This window comes from Amphiprion ocellaris, chromosome 6 (genome assembly GCF_022539595.1).
Source record: "Amphiprion ocellaris isolate individual 3 ecotype Okinawa chromosome 6, ASM2253959v1, whole genome shotgun sequence".
NCBI lineage: Eukaryota > Metazoa > Chordata > Actinopteri > Pomacentridae > Amphiprion > Amphiprion ocellaris.
Genome location: NC_072771.1, coordinates 35,498,538 through 35,519,138, shown reverse-complemented (window position 1 = coordinate 35,519,138; position 20,601 = coordinate 35,498,538). Strand labels below are relative to the sequence as shown.

Genomic DNA, 20,601 nt, shown 5'->3' with positions numbered 1-20,601 from the left:
TATTACATGTGGTTACACATCTTTCCAGTTCAGAATTGTTAAAAAATGAAGTTTTTAAATGTGCAATAAAGATAATAGTGATCATGAATGCAACTTTTTTTTCACTAAACAACTTCATGAACTTGGAAACCATCAAAAGTAAAATGTAAATGTGATAAACAAGCAACACACAGTGAGATGAGGCTTTTTTCTGATTATATTGTTGAATATTAAAGACTAGTTCCAGTTGAAAATATGTTCAGACTTAAAGTTGTCTTGCTTTTGGAAAATTAAATAAACTGCTTCATCGTCCTGTTCTGTGATTTTGGGTTATAGTGTAGATTTTAGATTAGATTGTAGACAACATCAACATATTCTCCATCACTATGCTTTTAACACCAGAATCCATATTCTGCTGATGTTGACTCTTTATTCTTGTCAACTGACTCTTTAGCCAGAAAGAAACTTTTGTAAAACTGAGGCCAAAACATCAAGAAAGAGCTGCTGATACTTTTTAAACTTCAGTCACGGGTTAAATTATCACTCCGTAAAGCTGCTTTGTATTTTTTTCTCCAGCAGATGGTGAGATTTAATATTGTTCTTTTTATTGCAGCACAGTTTCCTTGTTGAAGTCATGTGCTGCTCAAATCTGAAATTATTAAATATTTGAGTGTCTTTTGTCAAACATCCAGTTGCTACAGTTGATAAAAACTGTAAAATTGTTTTTACCTAATGTTGGTTTTAACAATTTAACAATGAATTATAACATTACAATTGGCAAAATTGTAAACAGCATCATAAACTACGTCTTCTTTGAAGATAATTATGATCTTTTCATTACACATTATATGAAACAGCATCCATCAAAAGTGCTGCAAAGTTCCTTAAACAGCAGAAAAGTCCAGAGGAAGCACCTTAAAGCTCAACTCAAGTTTGCTGCTGATCACATGGACAAACTTTCTGTGTTTGTATTTGTCCACATTGTCTAGAAACATGTTTGGAGGAGAGAAGATGAGGCCTTTAAGACCAACAACACCAAACCTACCATCAAGCATGGTGGTGGCAGTATCATACTGTGGGGCTGTTTTGCTGCCAGTGGAACTGATGCTTTACACAAAGTAAGTTGAACAAGTCCTGATCAGAGAATCCAGATTTAAAGTTAATGTTTAACCAGGACAACCTGAATGAGAGGAGCTGCCAGAATCTATGAAATAATATCAGCTTCCTGGAGGAGGAGCTTTATGACTTGTTCACCATGGAGAACTTACAGGAGCTCTCAGGCTGCACACAGACAATAACAACATTCAAAATAAATAACATCAGAAAAAACTCAGATCAGAGAGATAATTCAACATTAATATTTCTCTTTAAATGACTGAACTTGTTTCTGATGAAGGGATCCATCAACAGCATCGTGGTAAATGATGAAAAAGGAAACAGTGTTTTACGTTGAAGAACTACGTCTAAGAAACTCTAAAGACTCGATGCTTTTCATCAACCTGTGCAGAGAACAACAACATATAAAAGAGTCAGAAAGAGTATTAATTTACAAGCAGCTTCTTGACAAATTTGCATTAAAAAAAAGCTGCTGCAAAAATAGGAGCAAAACAATAAGAAAATGCTGCTGAGACATTTACATGGAACAATGAAGCAGGGTTTCCTCTGCATTCATTCAGCAGCGGCGGCCCGCCTATATAAAAATTTCAAAAATTTTTGTGGCAAAATTGTAAACAGCATCATAAACTACGTCTTCTTTGAAGATAATTATGATATTTTCATTACACATTATATGAAACAGCATCCATCAAAAGTGCTGCAAAGTTCCTTAAACAGCAGAAAAGTCCAGAGGAAGCACCTTAAAGCTCAACTCAAGTTTGCTGCTGATCACATGGACAAACTTTCTGTTTGTATTTGTCCACATTGTCTAGAAACATGTTTGGAGGAGAGAAGATGAGGCCTTTAAGACCAACAACACCAAACCTACCATCAAGCATGGTGGTGGCAGTATCATACTGTGGGGCTGTTTTGCTGCCAGTGGAACTGGTGCTTTACACAAAGTAAGTTGAACAAGTCCTGATCAGAGAATCCAGATTTAAAGTTAATGTTTAACCAGGACAACCTGAATGAGAGGAGCTGTCAGAATCTATGAAATAATATCAGCTTCCTGGAGGAGGAGCTTTATGACTTGTTCACCATGGAGAACTTACAGGAGAACTTACATTCAGAATAAATAACATCAGAAAAAACTCAGATCAGAGAGATAATTCAACATTAATATTTCTCTTTAAATGACTGAACTTGTTTCTGATGAAGGGAACCATCAACAGCATCGTGGTTAATGATGAAAAAGGAAACAGTGTTTTACATTGAAGAACTATGTCTAAGAAACTCTAAAGACTCGATGCTTTTCATCAACCTGTGCAGAGAACAACAACATATAAAAGAGTCAGAAAGAGGAATGAAAAGATTGAGTGTAAAATGAGCAGACTGTGAACAAATCTCTGTCTCCACCTTGTGGCGACTTTCTGCAGCTGTTTAATGTTGGCCTAAAATGAAGATGCTGATAATCAGGATCATGAACATCTTTGATTTGTAAATTCCTCTCCTGCTGATGTGACTCAGTTTCATGTGGATTAATCTTCTTCTAAGAAGTGACACAACTGACTGCACACACTCAACACATGAGTTAAAGTCCAATAAAGCACAGCGTCAGTCAGATTACAATACCATCAGAGGATTTATTGAACAACAGGAGAAAATATTCTGGAGAATTCCATCTAAAGTCACATGATTGTAAAAGCAGGAGTTTCCATCTTCAATAAATTGTCACTAAAGAAAAGAACTAAATCAATGAAAACAAGAAAAGAAAGCAACAAGACTTTCCATCATTCATTTCAGACACAAGCAGAGACAGTTGGATTAACAACTTCTGTGACGCTCAACAACAAATCAGTTCTGCTGCACAACAAAATAACAAAAATCAATGAGAGACAGAAAGCTGTTTGATTCACTGGAACACTGACACTCTGAGGGTCAAGTGGAAAAAATCACATGAAAACATTTTCAAGACTAAAAGAACTCAACAATAAATGAAGAAATGCCACAAAGTAGAAAGATGACTGATGACAATAAAAGAAAAAAGTCAAACAAGCAGAAACAAAGTATTTGATCCAGCTGATGAGTCCAGATGCTGCTAACCAGGATAATAATCTACATTTAAATAATCAGCCTCACTTTGTACACATTTCAACATTTTTCACCTTTAAGAATTATGTTTAAACCTGGAATTATTTTGATGATTTTAAGATGAGAGTTTGGACAATTAACTAACTTTCCTGATCATCACAGACAAATCTCAGAGGGACAGATTTTGATATCGGTAGTTTTGGCATCACCAGACTGTCCAATAAGTAAATATGGGAAGAGTTTGTCAGTGAAAGTGTGTCTGTGAGTGTAGATGTGAGTCATGTCTTCAGGGTGGTAGAAGGACACCTCCCCCCTGTCATAGTCCAGCTGGACTCTGATCCTCTGGAGACTCTTCTTCACACTGACAGTCTGACCAACACCATTAGTGTATTTTCCACTGCGATACACTAAAGACCAGATTCCATATTTTGGTGAAACACATTTCTCTCCCTTCCTGTCAACTGACTCTTTAGCCAAACCCACAATCCAGTAAGGATGATCTCCCACCTCCACCTCCCAGCTGTGTTTCCCTGAACTGAAGCCCTCGGAGCCCAGAACTTGAGGATACTTAGTGTTTCTCTCTGGATTATCAGGAAGCTGCTGCTTTGTATCTCCACATCTCACACTGGTCAGATCATCAGACAGATAGAGACAGGGGAATGCAGTGTTTGGGTCCAGAATGACAGGACTGAAGTGGACCTTCTCCTTCATCTTCTCCCAGACTCTGAAGGACAGGTTGCCCAGGTGTTTGGCCACATCTATCAGTGCTCCTGAGAGCAGCTGTGGATCTGACAGTGAGCTCTGGGCTCTGGCTCTGGTCTGAGTGTCTTTATAAGTGCTGAGGAACGCCACCTTGTGTTTCTGCAGCTCTTCTTCAACAGCACAGATGCTGTCTGACAGAGAGGAGATCTGCTCCTGAATCCTCTTCATCTCTCTGCTGATAGTCTTCCCCTTGTGCTCCTCTTCCTCCCTCAGAGCTGCCAGTCTGGACTCCTCTTCCTCTTTCAGGAACTGCTGGAGCTTGTAGAACTCTGCTCTGATCTGCCTCTCTGTGGACAACAGCTGCTTCTTGGTGTGTTCTCTCATTTCACTGTATTTTTTCTCCACTTGTTTGTATTTGTCCGTCTTGTCCTGCAGAGACTTTAAGTCACATTTCAGCTGGTCCTTCAGGTCACTGACTGCTTGTTCTATAGGAACCACTTTGTGATTCTGGTGGACAGAAAACTCACAGACAGTACAAATAGCTCTATCTTCATCTTTACAAAACAATTTCGGTTCTTCTGGATGTTTACTACACACCACCTCCTACTTCTCTTTCTGCTCTTCTTTTTCCATTTCAGCTGAACTGTTACTCTGCCTCTTAGCAAAGGAGTCAGCCAGTTCTTTGAGTGAGAAGTTGATGGATGGATCAGCTTTAGAGGATTTCCTTTTACAAATCGGGCAGTTCTTGTTTTTAGCTTGTTCCCAGAATTTCTGCAGGCAGCTTGAACAGAAACTGTGGTTGCAGCTCAGAGATACAGGATCTCTGAAAGTCTCTGAACACACGTGGCAACTCAGGTAACTTTCAAGAACAGCAACTTTCTCAGCCATTTCCACTGATTTCCAGATTTCTTTTCAATAACAAGACTCACCAAAACACAGTCCCTTTGACTTCCAGTCCTCCTAGTTAGTGTTCTTCAGTACAGATCCCACAGTTTCATGTAAAGACGTCTCAGCTTTGTTTCCTTGTCTTGTGGGTGGAGCTGGTTTAAATAAAGCTGCCAGCTGATCGTGTCTCCTTTAGATGCTGGTGTTTGAATGAATTCTCCTTCAACAGTCAGATTCACCAAACACCAGTGTTGTAGAATTGCAGTTTACAGTCTTTCTAGTTCATGTTTTCAGTTGAGATATTCCGTAATGCTGTTTCACCTCCGTTCAACAATGTCAAACTGAACTTTCAATTTCATTTCACTTCCTTGTAAATAAATGGTCAACAGCTGAGATCTCATTTTCTCACCAGCAGAGGGTGCTATTTGATTTATCAACTAATTGTAATGGTAACTAACCAGGAATAAATACTGTTGGTGTAAAAAACACACAAAAAATATATAAAACAAAATGCATTGATGTTACAAGCAAATGTCTGAACATAGAAATTCAAAGGTTACAACTTAAATTTGCAGTGATTATTGCCTCAAACATGTAACACAACATGTATTCAATTTATGTGTTTTCCAGCTCTAGTGTTTGGAACATTAAGTCATTGCTTCATTAAATAACAATGTATTCTCCACAAAAAGCAACAAATACTGTCGTCTTGTAGTCTTTTAGTAACTCTTTCATTCATGCAAACAAAATTAAGTTGTGTTGGTAAAAAAAAAAAGCATTTCCCTTAAAATACACAAATGCATCAATGAAATATTTCAATCTGTATTTTAAACAACACAGATATTCATGAAAAACACAAGATAGCAAAAGTTTACATCAATATATAAATAAAAGGGGAGAAGTTTTATAACAACCTCATAACAAAGAGTCAATCCACAGTGCTGTTACTGAATCAGTTGTAATTTTTTTAAAACTGCAATTCTACCAGATTTAATTGAAAACAAATGAAGCACAATGAACGCTACATTCATTTTAATCCAGTAGAACTAGGCTGAGTCTCCACTAAATGTGCAACACTCAGAAATCTTGTGAAGTAGCAGCAGGTAGCTTCAGTAACAGATGCAGCTTGTTCCTGATACTGGGGCCACCAGGATGGAGATGATTAAACCAGTTTAACCAGCCTCTCACTGGCCTCCCACAGTTTTTTGGCCACACCAGCGTCTCTTGCAAAAGGACGCAGAGTGGCGGGTCGGCAGTCGACGAAGTAACCCCCGCTGTGTTTGGCAGCTTCATCTGACACAGCGCAGTAGATGACAGTCTGAGCTCCAATCTCAGATGACACAAAAAACATCCACATTATCACCTGCATCAGCATCCGGAACAGGACCGAGTAATGGCAGGTCCAGCCGCTCTGGACGAAACCTGGAGTATGCAGCATGCAAGCAGGGATAGCAGGATAAAGATCAAACTATCAGCTTTATATTGTCACACAACTGAGTATTTGATTTACTAGAAGTTTCTACAAACACACACACATATCATTATTTATCCTCCTTCAGTAGTATAGCAATTCAACTTCATGCTGAAATATTTTTTCTTTTACCAGGGTGCACAGCATAGGACGTCACTCCTTTCCCTTCAGTGATGCGGGCCAGTTCCTGACTGAAGTAGATGTTGGCCAGCTTGCTGCGGCAGTAGGTGAAGAAGGGCAGCAGGTTGTAGTTGAGGTCCTGGAAGTCCAGCTTCTGGTATTTGTAGCTGGAGCATGTGAGGGTCACCACTCGGCTGGGAGCACATTCCCTCAGCCGAGGCAGAAGCAGGTTGGTTAGAAGGAAGTGGCCCAAGTGGTTGACGCCAAAACACATGCTGAAGTTGTCGTCTGTACAGTCAAGGACGCCGGGCATCGCTGGAGAAGCAACATGAAGGTAAAGAAAGATGGCAAAGACAATGAGATGGAGAATACAAGAAGCACATGGCTTTAGGCTGATGCTGCGTTTTCGTGATCAGATGTGGTTTCTGGTCAGAGTGTGTTCTGGTGCATGCAGGTGTTTAACCGGAACTGTGGAGAAGTAAACTGTCCATCTAACTGATCATTCCTTTTGTTTCTGACCACTTATTGAGTGGATTCTGCTCGGACTGCAGATATTTCTGTGGATAAATCCTGATCCAGTTTCTGTACAAAACACAGCACCCTGTAGCCTTTGATTCAGATATGGATGAACAAATCTGTGCAGTGTTACCTATCCCGAAGACACTGTGATAGAATGAAATAACTTCCTCTTACTTCTTTGGCGATGTTTCATATATCAAAGTAGGTAAATATGGTACACATCCTCACCTGCATTATTGATCAGGATGTCCAGCCTCTTCTCCCTCTGGATAAAGTTCTTACAGAATTCCCTCACAGAGCGCAGGTTGGCCAGATCCAGCTCCATGTGAAAGACATTCAGACTGTGGCTTTTAAACTTGATCTCCCTCACAGCCTTCTCTGCCTTGTCCAGGTCTCTGCAAGCGATAATGACGCGGGCTCCTCTCATTGCCATGGAAACAGCTGTGTCCTTGCCAACGCCAGAATTCCCACCTAAAAAAACAAACAAAAACAACAGTAAATTCATGTTTAAGTGAGGCTTATGTCCTGAAGATGACAGCAAAAATATCAGCATATTGTCATATCAGCAAGTCTATTAATTCAAACTGCACTGACCTATACGGGGAACTCCACCAACAAACCATGTTGATAAAAGGATGTATGTTGACACAAGACGTGTTTAGTTACCTGTAATAAGAACTGTTTTGCCATCAAGTCTTTTCAGGTCGGTGCAATAGTTCCGCTTTTTCATCCATTTCAAAACGAAAAAAAATCCCAAAGAAGCGAGAATTGTGTAGAGAAGATACATTTGTAGATGTGTGCCACCTCCAAAACTACTGTCTGTATCTTCAGCACCTGATGATGCTTCTGCTGGCTGTGCTAGCTCCTTAGCGTGCTAGCTACATCTCTGAGACAAAACTCGTATTATTCCTTCTTATTCCGCCATTCCGGTGCTTTAACCATAAACGCGCCGTGGCGGAGACGGTCTGAATTAAACAGAGCAACGGACAAAATTATTTTAATCCAGCAATCTGCCATTCCAATTCATTTCGAGTAATTTTTGCAGTTTGACGCGGAAGTAATATAATGTGCGCATGCGCAAAATTCTGAAACACCGCAAAATCTCGCGAGAAGATATTTCCACTATAGCTTAAAAGCAGCTGTTAACGATGTCCTGAATTAAAAATAGTTGAAAATGAAATTAGAAATGCGACAGTTCGCTTAAAAATATATAATGTTATCTGTTGAGGTTTTCGGAAGCAAAAAATACTGACCTACGTTAAATTTACTTCTGTTTACTTCTGTAAATCGTAGTTCATCACCTAAACTAACCTCATGTCGTCAGGTTAGTTTCTTGGTTTGAATGAGTTTTGGTGCAATTCACAAGCATAGACTGTAGTTTTTGTGATATAGTGCGTTGAGTTTTAAGGAAGAATGGTGTAGGACATTGAAAAGTGTTAACACAGTGTGATTTTGTTCTCTTAGATAAACACTGGAGCAAACTTGAGACATTTTCCCCTGTGGAATTCGTATTTTCCTCGTCTAAAACACCTAGTAAGTCACTTTCAATGGTATTCTGTAGACTGCATTTACTTTGTAATAATTGGTTATATGAAGCATACAGCGTGGCAATGCAGTAGGTAACTTTCAGGGAACTATTTGCAGTTTTCTGACTTCATTGTTGAAGTGTTTTGATAGCTTTTGGTATCAAATGCAGTCAATTTGTCCTTGTCAAACATGCAGGTGAAAGTGTGGAGATATATTGGAGGAACGCTGCTGCCATAAAACCTGCACCTGGCTTTGGTGAACCGCTGTGCAGTCTACAACCACAACAGTTTTCCAGGTGACACCTCACACCAGCCCCATGCTGGAACAGCTTTTAGAAGTCTGTTCCTTCACCTTGCCAGGCTCCTTCACTGCAGGTTTGTGTTGATATCGAATAACATTCGAACATAATGAAATCTTAAATACACTCATCAGGGAATTATTTCCATTACACACTCTCTGACTACTGTGCAATTTAATGTAATTCACCACAACATATCTGCCACAAATTGTACATTTAAAAAGCGCATAATTTTAGATTTTATCTGACACTATGGGAGAGGTATTGATGTGTGTTACTAAGGTCATAGTTTAGTGAAATGTGTTTGTAAATGGGGTGAGCAAGTATTAGAAATAGTTCACCCTGATGCAGTTCAGTTCGACTCCATGGCAAACTACAATCTCAGTACCTGACGTAATTACCTCCCTCAGCACCTGTAAAATATGAACTGGACTGAATATGAGCTTTATTATGTTTGTATAGATAGATCAGATTGTTTTAGTTACCATTAGATTTTCCAGGTCAGCCTAACAAAGTCTTCACTTAATCTATGTACTGAGAGTGCTGTATTTATCTTAAATGTGTGTTTTCTATCAGATCTTGTTTTGTGATAGACTACATACATAACAAGTCTTGCCAAGTATCAGTGACTGATATTTGTTTCCAAATTCTGATCATATTATATCTTCAGAAACTGCAGCAATAAACCTCATAATCAGTCTTAAATATTGTGCATGTAGAAAAAAGTGACAAAGAAATTTAGCAATATATGAAACATATATTTTTATTAGACGAATAAAAAATAATGAAGGCAAAATCACACAAAAGTCAAGAATAAGTTTACTGACCATTTGCAAAACCTTTGCAAACTTTGTAGCATTTCACTAATGTCTGTCTTTCACATTAAAGTAGAGTCACAAAACAAGTAAATGTTGAACTTGTTCCTGAAATGGGATTGTGCAACAAAATGAGCACAAGCTTTGGCCATTTATTTTCTTATTGTCTAAGTATATGGATTCATGTTGCCAGTATAAGGAATAAAAGTAATGCTGACTTCAAAATTGCATAGATTTACCTGTATTTCAAAATGCTATTATCTCATAATATTTTTAAATGATGGACTTCCATTTATATCTGCAAAATGTAACCAGAGACAAACTTGTATTTTATTTTTCTGACAGTAAACTTTTCTAAATCGGTTGTTGCCCTGAACACGACGACGGTAAAGTGAGAAGGTAGTAAAATCAAAATAGTAATGTTTTTTAGCTTCCCATAATGCAAATACATTTAAGTTAATCTGTCTCTGTTGAAGGTCCAAAGGCGAATGAGATTAGTTTATTCATACTATACTGTATTTATACTATATATAATGTAAGATCATTTATTCTGCATCTGTCCTGTTGTATGAGATGAGTTGGACAACACTTGATGTCTCACCTGGATGCAAATAATGTAACAGATCTGTAGAGTAGCTGTCAGTTAAGCTGCTAAAATATCAGCCTCTGATTACATCAACAAGTGAACCTGTTATTTGATTAGTCTGACTTTGAAACCATTAAGATTTATATTGATTTATCATCAGTGATGAGGTAAAAAGTCTCTTTGTGGATACAGTATTTTATTTCCAGATTTATAGAAGACATTTTTGCCAGTATTTCAAATCTTACCATCCAGAAAATGTTAAACGGTGTCACTGTGCAAAAGATTAAATAACAGTGCCACATTTTTCAGTTTATATTATCACAGCCAACATAATAAAACAACACATACCGTGTAGCTATTTGGGTAAGAGATGTCATTACTCGAAGTACTCTTTCTGTTACAGTTATTTACTTGTGTCTTATCTTTTGGCTACAAATCTGGTCATATTTTTTTTACTTTGGATCAACAAAGTTCTGATTAAGCATGTGTGCCCTGAAGAGGAGCTATTTTCACTGTTTTAGTTGAGGCCACTAAAGCAGACCCTGCTTTCGAGGTCACCCTGGTGAATGTAATTCAGTGGCAGCACCACGGCCACCGGACAGCTTAAGGTGATGTGGGGCAGCTCTTTGATCAGAGCTGTGGGGTTACGAAGAGGATAGCAGGAGCACAGTGGCAGAGACAAACACATCATTCAGAGCGTACCTGAATTATCAGGCCCTAACGGAAACCCCGGAGCAGGTACCACATGAAGCACGATTAACTTCTTCCCTTTTATTTGTCGTCTTTTGTACTGTGATTCAAAAACATGGTAACATATTTGTGTCTGTTTTGTTTGGGTTAATTCCACAGGGCAACTGCATCATTTGTGGGTGATTACATGTTTACTGTTCCTTATTGCAGTAAGAGCTTGCATGTGTCTGGTTAGAAGCTGATGTGTACCACAGTCACATCATGGAATAAAAACACTAATGAAGTGGAAGCTGTATGTTGAAAAAATGTCTATATTAGAATATAAGCATATATTTTAAAAATATTTGATTGTAACTTGATCAGAAAATGTAATAGTTTTAATATTGATTATTTTTAACATGTTATTGTTCGCTAGTGGTGTCTTGTGGCTGGAATGAAGAACGGGATGCATTACCTGGAGGGGAACACACTGAGCTTCATCTGCCATAAAGCTACTTACTGCACAGTTCAACAGAGCACCTGGACAGAAGAGCAGCCCGTCTATAACCAGGTTAGTAAATCAGTCTCCATAAATCAGTCTCATTAAAAACTGGAGCACCACCTTCAGTTGGCTGAAAATAAAGCTAACATAATCACACTCTCATAATGTATGTTAAAAAAAAAAAAAAAATTAACTCTAATAATTAATAATTACAACCAAAGTTACCATATCAATAGCAAGTAAAGGTTTAGAGGTTTTAGAGTTTTTATGTAGCATTAATTAGACAGATTAACCCTTTAACGCTGATCATCACCAATTCGCATCATTCAGACTGCAGCATTATTATATATCTGTTATCTGTTATTATATGTCTATTCTATGTGCTATAGACAAATTATCAATCTTCACTTATTTAGCATCGGTTTGAAAGCAAAAACACAAATAATTAATTTTTTATGCAATTGTAAATAAATTCAGGCATCAAGGGGTTAAAGAAAAACACACATTCTATACAGGAAACTTTACCTGTACACTATTAACTAAAGAACTAAAATAAATGTTTGTGTGTACTCCCTCCATCTGCTCTCGCATTAGGTCAAAAAACTATTATATATAGAACGTAAAAGGGGAGTTTTGAGTTTCCTGTCAGTGTCTCAGTGGTGGCAAGTTAGAAAAGAGGACGATTACTTGGCATACGAGACTCCTGCATCAGTGTGAAACATAACATCAGCTTAACCGTGTGGCAAAACCAACAGGGAACAAATCAAGCAATCCTGTCCTCAGCTGTGTTGGTATGCTAGCTCTGTGTGCCTACTGCTATGTCTTCTGGGGCCTCTACTCTAAAGTGAACTCAACATACCCAGGAATTGTTTTTGTTATGTGGCTTCACCAAGTCAAACAACCGTAGTCATGCTTAGTGGCCACGTGAAGCTGGTTATCTACTTGATAAGTCAACCAGCTGTTTCCACACCTAGCTGTGAATGCATCCACATAAGAAGGGACAGATCCAGAGCTGCATATTTCTCACAAGAACAAACTATAAATCTCAACTAATATGATGGATTTGAAACTGTAATACAAAGCCAGGAGGGCAAGTTGATAAAAAAACATGTCAAAAAGTTAATGGACTTATGGATATCACTGCTCCATCATTCAGGCACCAGTAGATCTGACTATAATTATGATACAATCGTGTTGACTCTTAAGTGCATTACTTAGCTGTAGCATGTTTTTATGGCATGTAAGACATTTGTAGCCTCGTGCTTTCTACTGCAGCCCTGTCGGTGTTAACGCTTAAGTAAGTACTTAAATCTTTAAGGTCAGCAAGTAAAAGGCTTTAGTGTTTCATCTCCCTCGGTTTGGGGATTATAGCACTCTAAAAAGACCTGTAGAAAATGAAAATTGCTTTGAAATGTCATGCACTCAACAGGGCAAAAAAAACAATCGTCAGGGAAAGAAAAAGCTTTGACTCCGTCTAAAAACTCCTGCCTTCCCAAATGTTTGGCTTCACTGAACATTAACAGAACATTTCTGTATCTATGCGCCAGACTCCACTGGGTATATTAGAAATGGGGATGACTTTTTCCAAGAGAGCTGATAGGTTGGTGATATTACACTGTGTTATCCAGGACTTAACTTAAACAGGTCAGGTGTGCATTCTAAGTGAATAAGTGAACCACCATCGTAACACTGAAATCTGTAGTTACTCCACTAACTCCTCTGGTGGATCAGAGGCTCTGGTCGGGGAAGAACCAGGCTTAGAAGAGCTTTGGTTCTGATGGTGAATGCAGTCTTAGCTTTGCAGTGGACACTTGCTGTTAATTTGTTGTAGAATTAGCAACTTAGTATTAACTTGCTTGCCTGTTGCTTAGAAAATTAAGCTGGCAGACTTTATTTTGTAGCTGCCAGTGCTAACTAAAATAGTTTACACTCAGTTAATAGTGTGTATTTGGTTGACAGGCTCTTGTGCTGCTGTAGGAAAACAGTTTTGGTCAGACTACATGGTGGAGAGGTCAGAGAGCCATCTGAGGAGAAGAGGGCAACATGAGGTAAGAGACAAACCAATAGTGGAGCTACAGTTTTGTTGACCTGAACAAATGGGCAGTCCAGGTGATATTATATATATTGTACAGTATATTTACCGTTCCAATCCAGTTTAAGTCACACAAATAGATGAATTAATCTGTTGAGTTCCTAATGGTACCTACACTGAAATATAGATGGGTGTGTAGAATTCAATAAAACAAACATATCAGCATAACTCTCTCTCATAAAACACTGTATAAAAACTTTCTTCATCTTACTGATATTCTATTTTGTGAGTCAGCTGCAGCATAGCATTACATTCATGAGTTTTGTTTTTAAAAAATCAAACCCAGAGAAAAAACAAGTCTGTAGCACACATGGATGCTGTGAAAGGGATCATATGAATTTTATCAAATTTATATGCCTTTAAACATGAACAGGAAGACTTCAAACCGGTCGCCTCTGGCAACACAATTACCCCATGGCAATAAAACATTTCTGCAAAATAATTCTATTCACCTTGTGATGGATTACATATCTCAAGTGCTTTGTAGCTATGAGCCTGTTGAGTCTTGTAGTGTAGTGATTATAAAACCAGTGTCTACAAGGAGATTAAGAAAATTAAAAGTTCAATATGCTGTCAGCATATGCCATTATTTCACTATATAATGCAATTTAAAATTTGGTTAAAATGTGCAGGACCATTTGTTTTTCTGGCCATCCTGTTGGAGTTTTTTTTCTGTGTGATTTTCATTTTTGTTTTATTAACTTGCAGCACAGTTGGTCATGAATGCTGTTTAAAAAGTACCATATAAACTAACTTACTTTTTGCTAACAAACTCCTCACATGTTTTACATTCAGCACAATTGGCAGTGTCCTCCACGTGAAATGGAGAAAGACTTGGTGAATCCTTTTCTTCTCATGCAGGCTCTTTGAAAGCAGAGATGAAATAAACCCAGCTCTCAGTTGCTCATGCAGACCATTAGCAACACAGCTATAAACTTCTGAACCTGGACTGCATCGACTTTGTGTTTGTGAATTGGAACCACCTGGGTCCGGCAAATGGTTTCAGTCATCACCCAAACCATGATCCTAAGCTGAGGATTGTTGTAGTTGTCCGGTGTTGCCATCAGGTGGTGGTATTTCCCACTGAATGCTGAGTGTTCTGTGCTTGTGACAGCAGGTTAAAGCTGTTATGTCCCATTGTGTTGTGTTAAACAGTCCCATTTCTAGAAAACACGTTCACGTTGCAGTGGCAGTAACATTAGTTGAAATTAGTTGACTATTACGATAAAACTTATTGAATTTTGAGGCTTGTCTTAAAATTCCTTTTCTTGGCTTTCATCCCCTCGTGGCTTCACTCCAGTCTTCCATCCTTTCCTTGTTAGAGCTGCAAACACACACTTCCTCTTGATAGTAATCAAGGATGAATAGACTTCGCAGGTCAGATTCAGAGGTCTGTGTAACAACTGGCCGAGTCACAGCTGGACACAGTCAGTCCTAACTCTTTCACTAGACTTTAGTTTCATTAGTCCTGTTGATATTTTAGTTTGTTTTGCCTTATCAGCCTGAAGGGTTAGACCTATAAAAGTCTATATTATGCACATTTAGATGTTTATGGCTTTATGTTTGGGGTTGACAAGAATATGTTTAGATGCTTCAATGTTCAAAAAACACATTCCTACATTGCTGCAATCTCTCCGCCTTCTCAGCTTATCTGAAACATTCTTAAGGTCCCTCTTCTGAAAAATGCAGCCTGCTCTGATTGGACAACAGGTTCTGACAGAGCAAGGCAACGTTGGTTACGTACTGTAACTCCAGAGCTTTGAGTACTGAGATGTAGTCCTAGCAGAAGCAGTTCTAGTGAGGAAATGATGGCAGACACTCAGGAAGGTGTACATTTTTTAAGTGTGCACCAAACTAGCTGCTAGGTATCCAAATGTCGTACTTGGTGATGTAAACAAATAATGGAAGAAATGAGGTGTTTCAGGCAGGTGATCAGCTGGGTGTGAACTCCCTTTGGCTTGGACTTGGGTTTTGTAAATTTGCAAACCTTTTACACACACACAAAAGCTATAACACTGTGAAGAAAAGGAGAAATCAGAAAAGCATAAGGAGAAAGATCTACTCAAGATAAATATAGTAACACTGACACATACATGCACATGATGCAATGATGCAAATTTTAAACACTTATATTACTGATAGGCATCTACAATAACAATCAACAATCGGGGACCTGTAGAACGAACAGAAATGCTGTAGATGGTTTTCCATGTGCAGATAAAATTGCTTTTAACCACAGAAACGTAATGATCACTGCAAAATTGGAGCAATTTGAAGAACAGCTTACTGAATTATAAACTAAATGGCACAAAAATTGACTTAGTTAAAACCTGCTACTCAATGATTTTCCCGACAAAATCTAAAACATTCAACACTACAAATGCACAGTCCTCTACGGTAAATAACTTGTAATTTTTACTGATCTTTTCATAATTATTTGATATCAAAAAAATCCTCACAACTTATCTACATATTAATGTTATTCCAGCTGCTGGAAACAGCTGCTCAGCTAGAAAAGATGATCACAAATACACCACAATCCATGAAATCCGTTGGTATTTACTGCCACCTCTGACATATATTTACTCAGAGCAGCACAGTTCTTTAAAGCGACTGCCACAGTTAGCAGGTAGCCACTGCAGAGGTGCGCTTGTTTTATGTCCCTCAAATGGCGGTCAGCAAGCACACCTATAACTCCATCTCATCAACAGTACAAGGCTCCACCTGATGGCACAACCAGGTATTACAGCTAATCTGCAAAACATTTCTGACAGCTACACTGCAACTTCCCTGTCTTCTGCCTTAAAGGATTGAATTGTTTATGGGAGTCGCTAGGTTGACAAGAATCATTAACATCTTTAATAAACACAGCTGATAAGGTAGAGCTTCAGCTTTCGTTCTACATATTTGTGCACAGAAATACACACAAAGGTGAGCCTTTTTAGCAATATGACAATGATTACACTTGCGCCAACGCTCTAATTACACAAATCAGGGCTAACAACTGTCAGCATGGCCTGAGGTGCACAGTGGCAGGTGTTACATGAGCTGTTACCTCTGCCACTCAAATGTGACCTCTAGCCAAGTAAACAATACTAAATAAAGACTGAGCAGGAGACACCCTGACAGAACTGTCCTCTTCCCTTTATATGAATCACTGCAGCCTGATGTGTAGAATACAATAGAAGCCATAGTTAGGATGGAAAGGACGTGCCGCTGAACAGCAAATGCCATCACATCCAGTCTGACTTCTTTTCTGAGTCATTGTAACGAGCTGCTGTTGAAATGACATCTGTCAGCTGAGGTGACACCAAGTCCCTCTTCATCAGAAGTGGAACTCTGCATGAATCCTCCCATCACTGAAAGGTCCACGTATTTAAGATGAATGCTCTAGATCAGGGGTGTCAAACTCATTTTAGTTCAGGGGCAACATGCAGCCTAATTTGATCTGAAGTGGGCTGGACCAGTAAAATCAGAGCGTATTAACTTATAAATTATAACAACTCTTGTTGTTTTCTTAGTTTTAGTTAAAAAAAAAAGTACATTCTGAAACTGTTCACATTTAATGAATTGTCTTTTTACAAAACATTATGAACAACCTGAAATTTGCACATTACAACTTACAGAAAGACACAAAACATTTAATCACAAGCATCAGGAACAGAACAATGTAGTATTTTACTTTATGATCAGAACAACTTGTCAAGATCTAGAACGTATTTTAAATTTACCTTTATGCAAATTTCCAGTTTGCAGTTGATGTCTTCACTGTAATTTTTTTTGAAGGTTGTTTTTGGCCTTTTTCAGCTTTATTGATGGGACGATGGTGACAGAGAGACAGGAAAGTGGGAAGAAGAATGGGGGAAGGACCTGCAGCAAAGGGCCATGAGCTGGATTGGAACTCATGACCACTGCATTGGGGACTATATCCACTGTTTGTGCATCGGCCACTCAACCTGTTGAGGCACGGCAGCCACCCTTCTTCGTTATTTTTACACTTGACAAAGTCGTCTCGCCTGCCAGATTGGGCCACGCGTTTGACACCCCTGCTCTAGATGATGTTTGTCAATGTGCATTTTTTTTAGACTTTAGATAGTGGTAATGGTGCAGTACATTGTAGTGATCAGTGTTCATATAGAGTGTTGGAGAAGTGAGTGTCAAGTCTGGATAAGAAGTCCTTGGAGTGTTCTTCATCTGAACACAGACACCTGGAAGGCTTCTAAGGTTGTTGAGTTTACTAGCTTGGATGTACCTCGTCACAGTCTTGTAAAAAACAATATCCCTGGTTGGGTAGCAGATGCATACCAGTAACAGGTTAATAGCTTTATAATATTAATAGAGTTCCTTGAGGAGAGGAACAGAGGAGAAGAAAGTGATTAAAGGAAAGGTGACAGGTGTCAGGAAGGGATAGAACGATTTTCACGGGAAAAAGTGACGTGGGCTGCAAGACAAAATCCCACTCAATTTTCTGCCTGTGATTCCCTTCTCAGATTCCCCTGAGATAGAGCAGCTGAGCACTGACAGAAAGAAAAGTGGTTGGTAAATGCAGGTTGCATAGAAGAGGTTTTGAAATGCCAACCAGGGACAGCTTGAGACTTTAAAACCGGTCATGTTGCTCACATTTCAGTGTCCTCTCAGTAGCCATTTCAGATATTGAACATATGTCACTGCCAGAGAAGTATTAAACCCGCTTTCTCACATCTTTGTCAAGCCTGTATTTCCTCCTCTTGTCAATTATCTCCTTTCTTTCTTTTCAAGTTGCCACAACTCCCTCTAAAACTTAGGTCCTTAAATAAAGTTGACGTAAAGGGAAAACATACTGAGTGTGGCGTGAACAGCAGTGTTGAATGCTGTACCAAGATGAAGAGGCACAGAAATGCAAACTCTGAGTTTGTGCTTATGCACATAGACATATCTGTTGAGGGCGGTTTCTGCACTGTGGTGAGGTCTAGCTCTGAATGCGAGCTCTGTTTCTTACAATATTTGCAGCCAGGACTGGCCTTCACGCTGCATTTTTGATTTTGTTGTGTTAGGATCTTAAGTAATGGGATCTATTGTTTTAGGCTATGTCTTTAGGAGTTAATAATAATAAATGAAGGAATGACTGAAGGACAAAATAATAAAATCACTTTCAGTAAATGTATCCTTTCTGGCATAGTTGAAGAGAAAACAAAGGCATGTTTCAATATTCCCTTCACATAACAAAAAAAGGTTTTTCTGAGTGAGTATTTGCAGCGCTAATGTGAAATGCATTTATATTTTCATGATTCTCATATAAGGCGTGTCCCTTATAATGAGTAGTGAACACGTATTGAGGCCATTTCCATCAGTCTAGTTTCCATTTAGGAGATGGCACCATTAACGCTGTGTGATCTAAGAGGAGACTGGACTTCTGCGCCTCCTCTTACCCAATCAATTGAACATTTTTGATTGTATAACAAACCTCTATGAAAACACAAAGTTCAGATGCATGAACAAACTGAGAGCCTATCGTATCCCTTGATAATGGAACCTCCACCGTTCTCCTAGCGGCTCACCTGCAGGTCTCCCACGGCACGCTAGTCGGTGACCACCCGGGCCCGTCATTGCACTCATTCGTGGTTGCCTTTATGAGATGAGGCTTCATGGTCTTTGATGTTGGTTGCAAGAGGAGGCTAGCGTAGGGTCTCCTTGCCATTTAAATGCAATAGGTTAACCCTTTGATGCACAGCATGGGTCAAGAGATACACATTTTCCATTGAATATGGGTTACTTTTGACCCCTGTTGTGCATGAAATGGCTAAAGAAATTAAATGTTAACAATTTTTCTATCAGTCTCAATTCGAAATAGGTTCTTAAAAATCATCAGCAGTCATTAATATCGATTTAAATGAAATGAATTTTATCATGACCAATTTTTCAGCAGTATGTCTTTACAGCATTATCAAATGTGTCTTACCAGTATGATATCAATATTTCAGTGTTTTAATACCATCAACACCAGTATATTGCAACATTCGCCATCTTAACTAGCATTTGGTCGTTCAAGGATTAAAAAATATGTGAACATTTAGAACATGAAAGGTGTCAGTGAAGGTGTACTGGAGCTCAACTAACAGGATATTAAAGAACAAGACTGAGATCCACTGATAACTGGAACAACACTGAGAACTGGAAAATCAAATGGTAGCAACGGAGTTGATGTTAGTGTGGAATCTAAAAACACTAGACATGCATAGACTACAAAGGTTAGCTGCTGAATCTTTTGTCTCCCACTGATGCCGCTATGTGTTGACTTTTATTCATAATCTCCTGCAAGTGTGTCTGCAGGGACAAATAATGTTTTAGTTGGACTCTTTCTGATTTCGTGTTTTGTGTGTTTATGCAACTCGGCGCTTTTAAGTTTGAACATTTGACGACTGATGTTTTCACCCCATACATGTTTTAAATTCCAAGAATACTTGCACCCATCACATTCGGTCACACAGAGTAAGATACATGCATCAGATGACGACAGTTTCCCTTAACAGAGACATATGCTGTTACCAGGGGGAGAAGAAAATCAACAGAATTATTTTAAGATGATATCAGCTTTGTCAGATGAAAAACAGCTCATCTCTAGCTTAAGAAATGCTTTGTGTGATAAGAGTGTAGCTCTGGGATGTCTGGGCATGGTAGAGCTTCCAGTCTTGAATTTCTGATTTGTGATTCATTCCTGAGACTAGAAAATGTACTTTAATCAGTCAAACTTAAATTTCTTACTTTAGATTTGGAGCATGTGACATGTAGCAGAGATGGGTGAAATGCATGTTTGAATGAGTAGAAAATAGATTTTTGTGGTCTCTGTCAGCTTCAACCTGTTCAGTCCAACCCCAGGATGTCTGTCAAGTGTTAATCACCTCTCAATGGAAATGTAATGTTTCCAGATTGAGTAGCTGCTGCTCCCTGAAGCTTTGGTGTTTGATTAGTGCAGTTCGGCTCAGTAGAGTAATCAGGTGGTTTTGCCAGCAGGAGAAATAAATGTGAATGTTAACTCTGATTGAGTCCTTCACGGGATTTCAGTACAATTATACTCTGGGCAGCTTAAATGTTGATGCTGAAGCCTTCAGTGTCCTGCAGTTGGACATCAGCTCTGGTGCTTCCATAAAAATAGACATTTGGATTAAAACCTCTGGGAGTAATACATGAGGATGTGCGTTTCAGTGTGCGTCTGTGTTTGTTCTTTCAAGGCTGAAGACACTCTAAAGGACAGTAGTGTGATAATTATCTTC

The 20,601-nt window shown here is 38.8% G+C and overlaps 1 protein-coding gene, 1 long non-coding RNA gene and 1 pseudogene across 2 annotated transcripts; 1 reads left to right on the top strand and 2 right to left on the bottom strand.

Annotated features, from left to right (window-relative positions):
- Nucleotides 1-2,692: 2,692 nt before the first annotated feature.
- Nucleotides 2,693-4,755, bottom strand: LOC129347282 (nuclear factor 7, brain-like; annotated as a pseudogene).
- si:dkey-174n20.1 (uncharacterized protein LOC796174 homolog) lies at nt 2,693-7,940 on the bottom strand. Its single transcript, XM_023290267.3, has 4 exons — nt 7,529-7,940; nt 7,091-7,333; nt 6,356-6,658; nt 2,693-6,174 (listed from the first exon to the last, which is right to left on the bottom strand). The coding sequence occupies exons 1-4, from the start codon at nt 7,647-7,649 to the stop codon at nt 5,915-5,917; spliced, it is 927 nt and encodes a 308-aa protein (XP_023146035.2). The 5' UTR covers nt 7,650-7,940; the 3' UTR covers nt 2,693-5,914.
- A 78-nt stretch (nt 7,941-8,018) lies between these two features.
- LOC111581881 (uncharacterized) lies at nt 8,019-18,462 on the top strand. The gene is made up of 5 exons (XR_002747290.3): nt 8,019-8,186; nt 8,327-8,395; nt 8,585-11,328; nt 13,219-13,307; nt 17,159-18,462. It is a non-coding gene; the product is annotated as an uncharacterized LOC111581881 (long non-coding RNA).
- Nucleotides 18,463-20,601: the final 2,139 nt, after the last annotated feature.

Excerpts from the sequence above, each read along its gene's own strand:
- si:dkey-174n20.1 (XM_023290267.3), bottom strand. The coding sequence starts at position 7,649 with ATGTATCTTCTCTACACAATTCTCGCTTCTTTGGGATTTTTTTTCGTT. Across the intron at positions 7,334-7,528 it reads CAAAACAGTTCTTATTACAG|GTGGGAATTCTGGCGTTGGC; the intron begins GTAACTAAACAC and ends TTGTTTTTTTAG. Across the intron at positions 6,659-7,090 it reads CATCCTGATCAATAATGCAG|CGATGCCCGGCGTCCTTGAC; the intron begins GTGAGGATGTGT and ends TTGCTTCTCCAG.